This window comes from Monopterus albus, unplaced genomic scaffold (genome assembly GCF_001952655.1).
Source record: "Monopterus albus unplaced genomic scaffold, M_albus_1.0 scaffold47.1, whole genome shotgun sequence".
NCBI lineage: Eukaryota > Metazoa > Chordata > Actinopteri > Synbranchiformes > Synbranchidae > Monopterus > Monopterus albus.
Window position 1 is genome coordinate 1,270,210 of NW_018127927.1, and position 16,018 is coordinate 1,286,227.

At 38.9% G+C, this 16,018-nt stretch overlaps 2 protein-coding genes across 9 annotated transcripts in view; one reads left to right on the top strand and one right to left on the bottom strand.

The window, feature by feature from the left end:
* The window catches only part of gng3 (guanine nucleotide binding protein (G protein), gamma 3), a 20,407-nt gene extending 6,577 nt beyond the window's left edge, over positions 1–13,830 (top strand). Inside the window, exons 1-3 of one of the 2 annotated variants that reach the window (XM_020600526.1) lie at positions 6,184–6,450; positions 7,213–7,312; positions 10,406–13,830. In XM_020600526.1, the coding sequence (XP_020456182.1) occupies positions 7,214–7,312; positions 10,406–10,534 (228 nt within the window). In that variant the 5' untranslated portion in view covers positions 6,184–6,450; position 7,213 and the 3' untranslated portion in view covers positions 10,535–13,830. Of the gene's footprint in view, positions 1–6,183; positions 6,451–7,212; positions 7,313–10,405 lie in introns of those variants that run through there. The other variant, XM_020600525.1, reaches the window with a different exon arrangement.
* The window catches only part of banf1 (barrier to autointegration nuclear assembly factor 1), a 6,342-nt gene continuing 3,385 nt past the window's right edge, over positions 13,062–16,018 (bottom strand). For all 7 annotated transcript variants that reach the window (XM_020600531.1, XM_020600533.1, XM_020600530.1 and 4 more), the window contains one exon: positions 13,062–14,281. In XM_020600531.1, the coding sequence (XP_020456187.1) occupies positions 14,135–14,281 (147 nt within the window). In that variant the 3' untranslated portion in view covers positions 13,062–14,134. The remainder of the gene's footprint in view (positions 14,282–16,018) is intronic.

Below are 16,018 nucleotides of genomic sequence, written 5' to 3' on the forward strand. Positions count from 1 at the left end.
AGAAATGAACATAACAGGAGGGAACCCTCCTGTAATGTTCATTTATGTTCATTTCTCAGGTGATGCCTGCTCAGCAGGGTGCTGCGAGGGACACGGTCGAATGATTTTTCCAGATCCACGAAACACATGAGGACTGGTTGGGCAAACTCCCATGAACCCGCCACCACCCTGAAGAGGGTATAGAGCTGGTCCAAGTCGAGGTTTGACTATCGGTCGAATTCTCCTCTCCAGTACTCTGGCACAGACTTTCCCGGGGAGGCTGAGGAGTGTGATCCCCTATATTTGGAACACACCCTCCGGTCCCCCTTCTTAAAAAGTGGGACCACCACCCCGGTCTGCCAGTCCAGAGTCACTGTCCCCAACCACCATGCGACGTTGCAGAGGCGTGTCAGCCAAGACATCCCCACAACATTCAGAGACTTAAGGTACTCAGGGCGGATCTCATCCACCCCCGGTACCTTGCCACCGAGAAGCTTCTCAACCACCTCGGTGACTTCAGCTTGGGTGATGGATGAGTCCACGTCCGAGCCCCTGGGCCTCTGCTTCCTCATCGGAAGACATGTGAACTCCTCCCAGACCCGAGTTTTTGCCTCCACAACCACCCGGGCTGCAGTCGGCTTGGCCTGCCGGTACCCATCAGCTGCCTCAGGAGTCCCACGAGCCAACCAAGCTCAAAAGGACTCCTTCTTCAGCTTGATGGCATCGCTTACTTCCGGTGTCCACCACCGGGTTCGGGGATTACCAACATGACAGGCACCAGAGACCTTACGGCCACAGCTCCAAGTGGCCACATCTGCAATAGAGGTGGAGAACATGGTCCATTCGGACTCAATGTCTCCAGTCTCCCTTGGGATCTGGTTGAAGCTCTGCCGGAGGTGGGAGTTAAAGATCTCCTGGACAGGGGGTTCTGCCAAACGTTCCCAACAGACCCTCACAATACGTTTGTGTCTACCGAGTCTGTCCAGCTTCCTCCCCCGCCATCGGATCCAACTCAAGGCTTACCAAAAACTGCCCTTAAATTGTGTTTAGACCTGGTTAATGAGCCTTACACAACAAAATATATTCTTAAATATGGGCTTTGGGGACTATAAACTCTGACTATCTTGAGTAGATCTCAGACGGATGTCTTAAGTCATCTTGTAGCACAAAGTAATATGCAATATGTGAAGCTGAGTTATACTGCATTACCATTCAGAGACTCTGTAGCTAGCAGGTCAGCCAGTGTCACCATCATTATCTCAAATATACTGTACACAGGCCTTCCATGCATCCAGGACATCAAATCAAAGTTTGAAAGTCTGAGGTGTAGAGAGTAATCAATGTTGAGCTCTCTTCCAGGCAGTATAGTTATGCATTATATAGGCATTCTAGCTGCATAAAGAGGTTTTAAAAACAAACTGTCTTTTGTGAAAGTGCTGTGGGAACTGTGGCTGCTCTGCATGTGTGACAAACTCGGTTCACAAACGAACTTCACCATGTTTAATTAGCAGCAGCTCTGATTAATCTGGTTCCTGTGTTGGTGACATGACTGAAAATGTCCCATCAAATGATTTCATTGCTGTCTTGCCTTCTCTTTTGTTGATTATAGTTGAATATGATAATGTTACCATTTTAGCATCCTAAAGTATGCAGTGGCTGGACTATGAAGTTGTTCTTCATGATAATTTCTAGTAAACACACTGAAACTGGCTCGTTTAATAAAAAAGGAGAGAGATAGAAACAATTTGCCGGAGTATTTGTTGTTTTACTTTGTGATTGTTTTGTGTGTGTACTGAAAGCTTTGGTAAATTTAAACATTTATTGTGATAGGCTGAAGCTCACTCTGCCGACTGATTACCAGCACTGCCTGAATGATGTCAGTAGTATCTGTTTGGAAAGTACTGAGCAACTGCATTATCATCAGTACCAACAAACAATTGCAATTAATGATTCAGATGATCACCCCACCCTGATCTGCTTTGCTCATCATTGCATAAACACTGGTTTGGGATTCATAGCTGTGTGGCAGAGCCCTGAAGGGTTGATCGATCTTATAACAAGCGGAGTATCTGCCTGGCTGTAACTACTGCAAATTAAAAGCAGTGTGAGGCAGTGATGTACTGACTGTATTCAAGTGTGAGGACCAGCTTTGTATTTCATAATGACCCCTCTGTCTCTAACCTCAAAATCTGACTAGCACTCTTCAAGATTTTCTTTTTATAGCCTATTTTCAGTTTTAGCCACACTGAAATTTTGACAACTATTGGATGTATTGCCTTGAGAGTTTGCATTGACAGTCACCTTTTCCAGAGGAATGCTGATGATCTGATTTCTCCTCTAGTGCCACCACATTAGTAGTTTTGAGTGAAGTCTCACATCATTCAGATGCCTCCCTGATGGATAAGAATCTAAAACGCCTTCATCTGTATGCCACTTGCTAACAGATCAGCACCTTCAGTGTATATGGTCTGGTCTAAATGATTGTTTCACTACATTTAATTAGTACAACATTAATTACAAATCATTCCACTGAACAATCAAGGGCATTTTACCCTAGAATTCATAAGCATGCAGTAGTGGCTGGGTAGAGTATTATAGTGGATCTTTGACTGTGGCTAAATGGCTGCAAAGGCTGCATTTGATTTCTGTGAGTATTCCCAAGAGATGCAGCAGCTCTGTTAAACGTCTCGAGTCATCAGACTAACAACCAGAGTCACAAAAAGAATGCAGGATGCAATTTGTCCTCTAGTAACAATATGACAGTTGCTGTTGAGCTTGAAGCTCATTCAGCATTTGTGTCTTTTGGGTCCCATCATGGAATCAATTGCCTAAATGGCTTAAAATGAAAATCTTTGGCCAACATTGTTTCAATATTTATTGACATCAACCTTGAGGCACTGGACTGCATTGTCTGCTGCAGTGATTCAAATCAAAATATCAACAGGGAATTGATGGGGACATGTGAGTTTTATCTGAAACAGCAGTTTGCAGGGCAGCTAACTGTGAGATGTGTTAGATAAGCAGATAACAAGATGGCTTGTGAGTTTCATCTGTTATAAGAGACAATCTTTTTAGTGACTGAAAACCAGTCAAATGTACTTAAACGTACACTTGCATCACAAGCTAAAATTTGCTTTTTGAATCAGGTCAGTGAAATCAAGTGAGAAGACTGTACTGCTGCTTCTCATGCCCCAGTGTGCCATGGCAGTAATTAAGTTCCAGCTTAATTAAGGGTTACTAATTAAGTAAAAGAAATATCATAAAAATTAATAAATTGTTATATTTATAACATTGTACTGTAGATAATTAAACATTGAACTGAGGTAAAAACCTATTTTTGGTCTTTGCTCAAAGCATTGCTGGATTTATGTAGCATTTTGCACTCTTATTTTGGAAAGGCATTTAAAGCTGGCTTTTCTAATCATTTCCCACATTTCACTTGTGCAATACCTTACATTATTTTGCTGCCATTATTATCAATAGGGCACCAAATTATTAAATAACTTATTTTCTGGATGCCATGCACTGACACTAATTACAGTGCAACAGAGCATAACCAGCAGAGATGAAAAAGGAGCATTCAGGGACCATCTGGTGAGCATTTTAGACACAGCTCTTGCAGTCAAGTATTTGATTGTACCTGCTGTTGCTGTTTTTCAGAGTTAGTGCCAGGACAAAAAGTGGTTCACAGGGATTCATACTGGTCCTCAAATGGCTGCCAATGCTTCCAGAATGTGGGTTTACATCGCTGATGCATTGTCTGAAAGTAGTTAAGAATTTGCTGGACTAGATCAACCTGACATTAGATATCTGGTCATTCTCTGTTATTCTGGGGGACATTTTTATTCCATGTGTTCATGCCTCATTTCAAAACTGAAATGCAGGGGTGCATATTGTATATTGTACATGAAAGGGATGGCAAGCGTTTATCTTTCAAGTCATATTCATATGCTGTGAGTAGCAGTGATGCCATATCCTGCCATGGACTGTCAAAACGTTCAGGTGGTGATCACCAGATGTTGACAGTGAACAGCATGTGTTTTGAAGCCACAACTGCTGCAACAGGTTCTAACTGTTGAGCTGTTGTTTTTTGTGACCTGTTGATGAGTTGTAGTAAAATCCTCAAAATGTCATCATTTAGCTAAAAGCTACCAAACTGCACTTGGCATGTATTACTTTTCTCTTAAAAGAAAGAAGTTGATTTTTACTTGAGTCACATGGGTTTTATGCTTGATTACCTTCCTTACGTTTTGTGTTAATTGTACTGTAATTTATTTATGGGATACTGACAAAGTTATTATGAGTATCTGAGTAATATTAACTTCCAAGAAACTTCCCTCATATCTCAAAACTAGTTTGATAGGAGTAGGCTTGTTGTTACTGAGGCCTTCACACATCAGTGATGCAGCCGGTATCATCCAGCAGATGGAGTCCTTAAACTGCAGCTGTAGTTTATATACCCAAATCTACTGCTGTTCAGCTGTCCTCATAAGGTTCATCTGCAATGCTTGGAAGGGAAATCAACCCTAAAGTCAGTCATTTGAACATAAAAAAACAAAATAGGCCACTGAGGTTTGCTCACTGATGCTCACAGCACGCAGTGATACAGCCTTTGTCACACATGGTTATTAAGGCCATCAGAAATAAAGTATTTATAGTGCATTTAAGTGTTTACTATCTGAAACCATATTTCAGCCCTGTTTTCAACTCACAGTGTAATTACTGTTTTCATTCTGAGAGCTGAGAGGCTCCTATTAGTTTTGAATATAAGAAATTGTTTGTCTAACTATTTATTCAGCCCAAACTTTACCTTATAATGATAATGAAAACTTTTTTAAAAATAGTTTTTTATTGTCCTGCCCATGTTGGGGCTAACCCTAACCCTTATACCTAACCCTGGGTAGTCTTAGTTTTCTAATGAAATTCAGAAAAGTTTAAATTGTACTCAAACAGTTTTCATTCAAACAATAAGATAATGAATGCCAATAAGAGTTACAATTATAACAAATAAATAAATGTTCTAACTAAAGGTTACTTTGCTCAATAGACTCATCAAACACCTTGTCATGATGTTATAAAATATTCTTTTTAGGTTTAGGCTATATGATGATATTTAAAAAAACCCATCTCTTTCATTCATATGTGGCATTGTAAATAAGTCTTGTCCATAGATTGCATTATACACTCCGCTGCCAGTTTATTACGGGTTGTTATTTTGTCCACCTAATTTATTTCAATGAGCCAAGGCTATAACAGAAACAGCTGTCTGTATAACACGGTAAAATATATTATAGTTGAATTACCTCTGAAATAGCCTGAACAAAAACTGAACATTATCGCCCTCATGAAGGAGAATTTACTGTAGGATTGTTGGATTAGGCTGCATTAGATTTAGTTAGGTGTAACGTGTCTAAAAGCGGACAACTGATGGTACAGTGTAGCCTACAGACTATTTTGCTCCAGTGAGTAGATGGTTGATATTACGGCAAGCAAGAAGGACAATTTAACAAGAACGCGAATCTGCCCGATCGCTACCACAGATAAGAAGATAATCTAGGTCGCCGCCTAAAAAGAGACGTGGCTGATTGAAGCATAGCGCCATTAAAGCCGAGGGAAATTAGCAAAAATGGCGCCAGGCCGTTTTTGAGATTTGTGTTGCCGGTTACCAGGCTGACAATGCGAGCTTCCCATTGTAGTCTTTAGAATAGATTATGAATCTGACATACTACAGTGTATTAGCAATACACTTATTCGTTCAAAAAGTGTAAAGCTAGAGTGCTAATTCAGTCTTTGGTCTTAAGAGCTTGGCTACTGACAAAAAATACATCCGCTCTACTTGTCGTTCCCAGGCATTTTGTTTCTCTCTCTCTCTTTTTTTTCTATTCTCTTTTTTGCCATGCGTGATACTGGCCATTATTTTCATCTGTAGCGCAAACATGTAAACCACTAAACCAGACCGCAGCAGTCCCCATAGTAACAGAGGAGAGGGTGGGCATCACAAAAGGCACAGAGACACACGATGATTCAGGCCCGTGGAGCTCATATCCCAAGTTGTATGCAATGTTTTAGTACTAAAAGCCAACATCACACATCATATAAGACAATACTATTTCATGCAAAAGACTGAAACCTGAGAAATTACTATTGGCCCCAGTGTCTTAAGAGCAGTGGTACAGTCCACCCTCATAAGGAAATCTTCACCAGTGGCTTCTCCCTCCCTCCATCTGGCAAGTACCACTCACTGCCAAAGGGGTGATCCTATCCATACACCACAAATCTAGTGTTCATTGTGGTAGAATTGCAGTGCACTGGACTGTACAGAGCAGGGTACCATCCAGGCTGTTGTCTATAAGGGGTGGGGTCCGGCTATACTGATACCACCAAGCATAAGCTGTCAGAGGGACATAGAGAAGCAGAAAAAGGGAGAAAAAAGAGGGGGGAAGATTGCACCTGAAGAGGAATATAATACGGGTAAGGAGAAAAGGGGGTGGGTGGAGGGAGAAGGAAAAAGACAATGGAGAAAGGTCCAGAATGGTTCAAATAGATTCACTCCTTTGCTGCTCTGCTTTTTCCCCCCATTGGCAATCAATCTGAGTCAACTCTATTTTTTCTTCAGTTAGTGTATATGTATATTTTTTCATCATTTCATTGATGTCTGTCTGGCTGCAATGCTTGTTTCAATCTACATTTGATATTTGTGTGGCTTTTCTTGCTCGTAGTGGGGGATTTGGTGGACCATGGTAAATAAATCTGACTGTTTGGCCCAGTTTATATGTTTCTTTAAAAAATGTTTTTGTTCTTATTTGTTCCCAAATTAGATGACATAATGTAGCTGCTGTGCCAATTCTATGACACAGTACAGATTTATTTAGATATTTATGGCTCCAAGCTAGCTTAACTGCCAGATCTGCCAAAACATATAAATAAGTTATAAAAAATTATGATTTTTATAGCTTTTATTATGTATTATATTGCTATATAATGTCTTAAAACTCTTTGTTCACATATACATTAGTATAGTTCATTTGATCCACCACGCAAAACTAAATCTGCTATCAGTGAATCAATAAACATTTCAGTCCACTTACTGCAACCTATAAATGTTAATAATATATATTTTTGAAAATACATTTAAAGAGTTACAACTTATTCATTTAAAAAATAAATGCAAAAATGTACTGGAAGTGTTTCCCTCGACTTCAGATCAGTAAATGTTGCTGTGTTTGTGGCTAGGATGAAAGGAGACACCCCAGTGAACAGCACCATGAGCGTCGGCCAAGCCAGGAAACTGGTGGAGCAACTGAAGATAGAGGCTAGTTTCTGCAGGATAAAGGTAAGACAAGCTTAATATCTCAGAGCACATATGATACGAAAGTAACAACAATTAATAAACTGGATGAAATATAGTTTTCAATCTTAATTTGGCTTTTTGTCAAGATAAAACTATAAATCTAAGTCCAGATATTATACTGTGACACACTGAAATCTTATGTTAGGTTCCAGTGTTACAGAAGGTCAAGTGCATGTCCATATAATAATAATAATAATAATTGATAATGTTGCACAAACAAACTTGTCTTTAGTTCAAAGGAGTCGTTATTTTTCAGTTGCTCCAGTTTTGTACATTTTGTATAAAGCTTCAAATCAAAGTTGTTTGCAGATGTAGAAGAACAGCAGTGACCTTCTCAGGTGCACTTTAAAGTCATTGCTTCCCTGCAAATGGTCTTGGCTTCTATCATGTTTCTAATGGCATCAAAGACATCTCACAGAGGCACTTTGCTTCTTTAAACATCAGTTAAAAGTTAAGCAGAGGACAAACCTTAAAATGGTAATGACATGATTTGTTTTTTTGTAAGTTGTTGTCTCCTCCGGTAGAGCATAACTTAAGCTCTGCGTAAAAAAAGTTAGTTTGAACCATTTTTTTCAGAGATGTAATGTTTCCTCCTGCACAGACTTGGCAGACAGACAGAAACATTTCCTTCTGCTAACAACAAGAACTTGACGAGAATCTGCTTGAATTCCATAAATAGATGTAAAACTGATGAGAGAAATAAAATCTAATGTATAACATATTTTAAACATACTGAGCCACTAAAGGTGAAACTTTATATTATATATAAAGACTGTATAAAAATACATAACATTATGAAGCAAACACTGACATTTGTAGACTAAATGAAGATTTAGTTTTCAGATATATTTATATATTCTATATATATATGTGTATGTATATATATATATTATTGTCTTGATTGCATATTTTTTCCTCATGTTCTGTGACTCCTGAGATTTTGCAGCCACAGGTATCCGGTTTTCTTCAAACGGACCAATATCTTTCATCCTCTTAGAATTATTATTTATAGTAGCATATTCATCTAGACACACTTAAAATTTAAACTTTTTTCCAGCTTTGGTAGACAAATGTTCAATCCAATTTGTACAGTACATACAGTAATCTAGCTTTGAGCAAAAGGGAAACCTCTGAATCTGACTGCATCTTCATCTTTTAAGACTCTTCATGAGCCAAATTTGACCAAAATCATTCCAACTCACTTCTATGTCCAGACAGAGACTTAAAACTCAGGAATCAGAATCAGAATCTGCTTTATTGGCCAGGTGTGTCAGACACATGAGGAATTTGACTCTGGTACATCGGTTCTCAATGTGCATGTACATATCCCCATGCAAGGAGCAGGTAAACAGTAAACCAGCATAAGACTGTGTAATATAACAAAATAAGATGTATTAACAAGCAACAAACGGTGCAAACAATTCAAAATAAGCTGTATAAACAGGCAGGAAACAATGCAGACAGACAAAGGAATGCTCATTGTGAAATGAGATAAATAGGAAAAACACAGTACTTAAAACTAGAGACCTGTACAAGTCTGTATAATCTGTACAATGTATATATTGCACTGAGGGTAATTGTCCAGTCATACTGTCGTGGGTTAAGTGTTCATCAGGGTGACAGCCTGGGGGAAGAAACTGTCCCTGTACCTGGTTGTCTTAGTGCACAGTGACCTGTAACGCCGTCCAGAGGGGAGGAGTTCACTTCAGACCACTTCAGGTCCTGGGAGATAGTGGAGCCCAGGAACTTGTAGGACTTTACTGCTGATACAGTGCTGTCAAGTATGGTGAGGGGGGGTAAGGTGGGGGGGTTTCCTGAATGTGTTTAAAATTAACTGGTTAGGTTTTTTAAGGGAGACTCTCATTAGTATGAGATGTTATTAGGACAGCAGACCATCTACAATGGCATGCATGGGCATCAAACAGAAACAAAGGAATTAATGCTGGGAAAACTGAAAGACTGCACTGATGGTTTTCATGAGGGTGATATAAGCAGTGGGTACCAGTGTGTCTGTTACTGCTTACTTAATACTTCTCTTACAAAAAAAAAATTATCACAGATAGTCTTCACAACACAAAGACAACCGGGATGAGGCTTTCCAATAAGTAAAAATCTCTGATATCCTTGTTAAAAGGAGAGAAACTGTGCACTTGTGAATATCATAAAGGTTTCTCTATGGAGGACTTTAGTCAGTGGTGGAAAGCAACCAAGTACAGTTCTGAGGTAGTATCTGTACTTTACTTGGGTATTTTCTTTTTGTGCTACTTCATACTCGGGGACAGCTGTGGCTCAGGAGGTAGAGCGGGTCGTTTCCTAATTTGTCCAGTCAACATGTTGAAGTGTCCTTAAGCAAGACACTGAACCCCCAGTTGCTGCCGGTGATGACACCGGTGTGTGAATGTGTGAGTGTTTGGGAGTGTGAATGGGTGAATGGCCAAATAGTGTGAAAGTTCTTTCTTTGAGTGTGCTGTAAAGCATAGAAAAGCATTACACAAGTATAAAACCATTACTTTGACTTCACTACACTTTTGTACTTTTTACTCAACCACATTATTTGATAACTTTAGTTACTTTTCATAATCAGATTAACTATACAAAATACAATTATCTGACTTCATTGATCCCTAGTGGGATAATACACAAAATACCCAGCAGTACTTCAAATCAAAAGCATATTTAAAATAAGCGCCACCTTTACCAGCTGCAGCATTAAATGTAATGTTCACAATAATGTGTCAATAATTATTCCAATAATTTAATATGTATTAATATGAAATGTGCTATTTTGCATAATGAGTACTTTTACGGTGTTTTTGTATTTTTACTTAACATTTGAATGCAGGACATTTGCTTGTTCCAGAGTATTGTTAGACTGTGGTATTGTTACTTTTACTGAAGTAACCAATTTGAGTATTTCTTCCACCACTGAGTTTAGTTCGTATGGTCTCTAAATGCACCTCACCCACTGACAAGAGAATGGTCAAATGAATACAACCAAACTGTGAAATCTGACTTTATATCTGCCATGGACTGATGTTCATGAACTGCTCTAAATGTGGCCATCCTCACCTCCAGGTATCAAAGGCAGCGGCCGACCTGATGGCATACTGCGATGCACATGCCTGTGATGACCCCCTGATCACCCCTGTGCCCACCTCAGAGAACCCTTTCAGGGAGAAGAAATTCTTCTGTGCTCTGCTTTGAGACAAATCAGGGATTGTTGTGATTAAAAAGTACAACTGTACAGTATGTACATGTGTGTACAGTGTGTACATGTACTTCCAGTCAAAATAAGACATCAATGTACTATAGTAACCTACATAAGAGCTGCCGATGTACAGTAACTACAAAATGTATTGAAGTAAATTTGTTAACTGCTAATCTCGGTCAATGACAAAAGGGCAAGAACAAAATTAACATGGGAATTTGAAACCAAATCTAAACATTAAATGAATAAAGAGTCAAAAGTTTTCACTATGAAGACCCAAAATAGGAAAGAAAGGAAATTTAAAGAACAGCTATCATCTGTTTGAAAACATTTCATGCTCATATACATATACTACAGGTACCTGCCACCAAGGACGCATGCTGAGCATCAAGTGTCTTAACAGGCTCCACCAGTCACAGGCACACAGTTATATGGATTCTGCAGCATTTGAAATGTTTTACTGGGATGCTAAATTCACACAACAGGTCTATGGATTATGGTGGTGCTATGTTACTCAGATGCTGCTGATAGGACAGGGCTGTCACTTCTTCCCATATAAACTGTCCATACATTCGAGATCTGGCGACTCAAATGTACTGTATGTGGGGGAAAGACAAGCCTATGTTCGGTAATGAAGGATGACATTTCCCATCAGCGACACTGGTTCCATTTGGTAACTGCTTGGAGATGGAGATAATACCAGCCTTCTTCCATCACAGTAGAAATGCTTCACTTACAGTTGGAGGTCTTTATGCAGAACATTTAACCAACATTTCGATTGTTCTTTTGAGCCACATCTCATCTATTGTTAGTTTATTTTGTATTCTTTGATCACTGGTGTCTCCTGTTTTGGCACTTATACCTACCAATATCAGCAGCTGTTAATGAGTGGATTATAACCATATAAGCAGTTTCTTTCAATGTTTTACTGAGATTTTAGCATTTTGCTCATTTCTACACTGTTGCTATAGTGTGGGTGTGGAAGTGTGTGTGCACATAGGTGCTACTGTGAAATTTAAGCAACAACTCTCAGCATCTGATCACAAAATTTTATATCTCAATAGCACACTGATAACCCCCCAATATTTATAAAAACATTCCAGGGGTTATGGACATTCAATATACAGTCTAAGGCATTGGAGAAAAATCAGCTGTTTGGTTACTATGAGTCTGGCTAATGAACCATTTTCTATTTCTTTAAAGCAAAAAACTCAATACAGGAGTTATACTGGTGTACATCATCATTTGTTCTGATCACATCTGAGAGGTTCTCTGGAGCAGAGGTTCTTCAACAGTTCCCAGAAAAAATCCAAAACAGCCTAATGACCTATTTTAATTAAATGTTTCACTTTATCCATGGCTATTTCTCCATCTACACTACAGACAATTGCCAAGCTCAGTTATATCATAAAACCCAAAACAGGAGGCTATGCTTCTTCTAGCATCTTTGATATGAAACTTTTGGGAACCCCTGCTCTGGACCATTTCAACAATTAACTGTTTTTTTAAGTCTTACGAATATCATATTTGGAGCCTGTGTGGAGAAAGTGTATCCATGAAATATGAAAGACTGAAATAAATCCCCCTGTTCATCAAAGATTTTCTCTAATTAGTGATTTGATTAGATGAAAATGGAATCTTGAAAAAATATGTATTAAAACAAAACAAAATATCCTTGTCTCTTATTCTTTAATAAGGACAGCAATATAAGACCTGAAGTGTTCACACAGTCAAGTGCAAAGACATCAGGCAATGGTTCCATCTTCATAAAGCTGGTGGCTGCAAACAATAATCAGTGACATACCCTTGACATGCACTACTGTAGATTTTATAGTTCATCTGACTAAATACAATGTTTAAGCTAGCATGCATTAAGGCATCTCACAATCAAAGATAATATCCAGCTCAGCTGTGACTACCCAACATAAACTGAGCTTATTGGGTGCTACATAGTGTAGGTGGCATTCTGGCCTTGTCTTCATTTAAAGCCACTGGAAACTCAGAACACAGATTCTCCCATTTAGTGGTAAATGAGACCTTTCTAATAGATTGGACAGGTTCTTGATTTTCAGAATGAGAAATAAGTTCAGCTTCTATTGAAGCTTCAGATGCAGTAAATTCTATTACAGTGCAGCATATCAACTAAACTGTTCACTGACACTATGCCTATTGTTGTATCATGGTTATTGGTTCTGATCAGAATTGCTTCCATGTTTTTTCACATCAGTCTGAATGTTTGTCATACCTCAGACAGATAAAACACGCTTCATTTACTAAGACCACTAGCGGGACAATCTAACATGGTAGTAGACATTTTGTATGCATGCGGTTCACATTTCATTTAAACCTCGTCATAGCTGGCTGTTAAGGTCCTCAGTAGTGCTCAGACAAGAGCTGGATAAGTGGCATTTATAATAGTCAGTCAGTATTTAAGTTAAATGAGGTTTACCTATTATGTGAACCATCACTGCAAAAAAAAAGTCCAACTTAAGGCCTGTTATGTAAACGTAGCTTCAGACAGTGTTCGAGTTTGTTACATCAGCAACTTTATTTACAAACACTTTCATCTTCAGGGTCCAACAAGCTCTGAGCAGATCACAAGACGGGAATCATTTTTCTTCTTTATTTCAGAATCAAAATGTTAAAAAAAAAATCCGTCTCTGCACAAACCTGTGTCACATTAGGTTAGCGCTTTAATTATGTATCACACATCAATCAGATCCTATGCAAGACAACAAATGGACAATGTGCCTCTTCAAGAAATTATTTAAACAGTGTTGGTGGGGAAGTGTACATGATACTAAACTGTGATATGGTATTAAAAAAATGCAGCTTATATCAACTTTGCAAGGGCTTTAAAAACAGAGCAAAGGGCAGGAAGCCCAAGAGTTGAAGGAGAGTACAAACATTAGCCTGGATTGTACTGGTCACACTCACATTACACAGAAAGAAAAACGTGTTCTGAACTGAAACGCAAAGCTTTTCTGAAGGTAAAATGTTTCAAAAAAAGAACTGGCAGGCAACACTGAGCTTAAAAATGTCAATTCTCAGTAACACAATCAGCAGTGAACGATTATTTTAAAATTTGGCCTTAAATAGAAGGTACAGAATGAGTAAGACTCCCCCCCCCATACAGATCCTTGTTAGACACTTCTGACAGCAGACAATTTGACTTGTCAAACGTTGGGTGTAACAACACGAATAAAGGCAACATTACATTTAGGTGTCCTGGTGTCACAGCCATCAATAATATTATCAGTTAAGCCTTTGACTATGACAAGTCAAAAAAAAAGAAAGGGGCTACTGACAGTGAGTAAATGTTACAATAAATGTCACAATGTGATTATAACAGCAATTTAGAGAAAGAAGACATTGGAAATCAGTCTACACCAAACCTGTCAAAGATCACGGGAAGGGTGTGTGTGAATTGTTCTTTTGGGGGTGGGGTGGGGGCATCGTGGGATCTCAGAAAAACACTAACAGCTTTCAGTGTAATTTAAAACAAGCTGATGTAAATAAACCTCAGTGGCTACAGTGCTCATTCCTGTGTATGATGGAGTTTGGATTTGTAAAGCAGAAAACAATGAGTGAGTGTTTTATAGGAAGGCATCACACCATTCTTTAAGACAGCCACAGCAGTCACCTTGTTGTTTGGAATTAGCCCCACAAGTGTCCTTCAGCCAGTCCCGGAAAAGCTCCTCATCTTTCTTTAGCACTAGAAACTGTCCAAGGACAACATACGCCTGTGGAGGTAGAGATGAACACACAATGGAAATCCAAGTAAGATGGGAATGCAAGTGTTAAAGGACTCCCCACATCAACAGCCCTGATGCCAACACATCTGAACTTGGGGGAAAAAAAGCAAACAGTGTACAGTACAATAAAACCAGACCTTAAGCAAGACACGTTACTCACATGCACAAAAATTCCAAAGTAACACCCAGATACATTTGATGCGTCTGCTGTAAGATGAAGCAACTTCACTGTTAAAATTTCTCTGTCACTAAAAATAATGACAAATAACTTGATAATGTGATGGTGCAGAGGTTATATTAAATGAATATTTTTTTCAATAATGACAGAAAAATCTGAAGGCTGTATCACTGACAGATTACAACACAGAGGGTGATCTAAACTAACTGAAAGCTACACTACTAAAAAGCCCAAATAATTGCTATGGTGTTGACAAACAAGGTGTAAAAAAGAGGAACTAATGCGGTGGATGAAGGACAACTGATACCGCACTCAATGTATTCTGTTATCTGGGAGCTGACAGTGCGTTGAACAGCCACAGACTGGAGGCCACGGTCTGTGTCTATGACAGGTTCCAGAGGGGTACAGATGCGTCTCTGGCGCAGAAGCAGCGCGTGCTGAAGTGAATGTTTAAGGACTGAGAAATCCCGGGTTCGGAGCAACTTCTAAACAGTTTGCGAGAGAAATGTTCCCTGACTTCAAAACTTTGGCTGAAGTGGAGCTGACAGGTCCAGTGCAGCAGCAGAGTGAGGGTTCAGCTTTCAGATCAAATTATAACGGGCGTGAGAAATTGTCTACCTGAAGACGCAAAACATTTTCCTCCTCAGCAGGCTAGGTTACAGCAGGTCAGCTGATTTCAATTCAGTTAGCCTAACTTCATGTAAACGGGTTGTTCATATTTTAATGGTAATTGTCCAATTTTATAAAATTGCAATGTTCATATTTACTAATTAACACGCAATGGCGGTAGTGTTTTTGAGTGGCCTCTGCTGTTACAGTGGAAAAAAATCTGCTTCATGTGGTATTGGCATGAAAAGTGGCTGCACATAAGCTTGTTCCATATAACTGTTGTGGGAAAATGAAATAAAACTAATTTGCAAAATAAAGGTGCAAAAACAAATTTACAGCTATTAATAAATTATGATGGAATTTTTATGACTCTGTTCATCAAAAATGACAAATAAGAACATCTAGCGTGGCCTCTAGATGGGTGGATGAAGTCTTAAGATGATTTGCGGCTTTCAAAGCTTAGAGAGGGCTCAAACAATGCAAGCACCAAAACACCTGGTGGCCTATAAAACATCTAACAGCCTTTAAAGACTGGAGCTGAAGCATTAGAACATGTCACTGATCTCAGGAGTTCAGCCAAGAAGCATGTGTGTTACTGATAAAGCTAAAATATTGTAGTTTTGCATTTAATATAGATGTTATTGTGCAATGTTACACTAAAATAATTGATACATGGGCCAAAAAGCCTAGATATAAAATACTGCTGCTGATAACAAATAGTGATGTACCCCATTAATGTAGTTAAGGCCCAGTGTCACTGATGATCTTTAACTTCATGGCTGATATTTATGTAACATTTCACAAGACAAAATGTGTTGTGAATGGAGAAGGGTATTCAAAGAAGCAAGCAATTATTTTTATTACATTATTACTTGCTATCCAGGTTCTTATTTTTAGTGGTTATTCTCAATTATTCTCCTCTTCTTAACTCACTAATG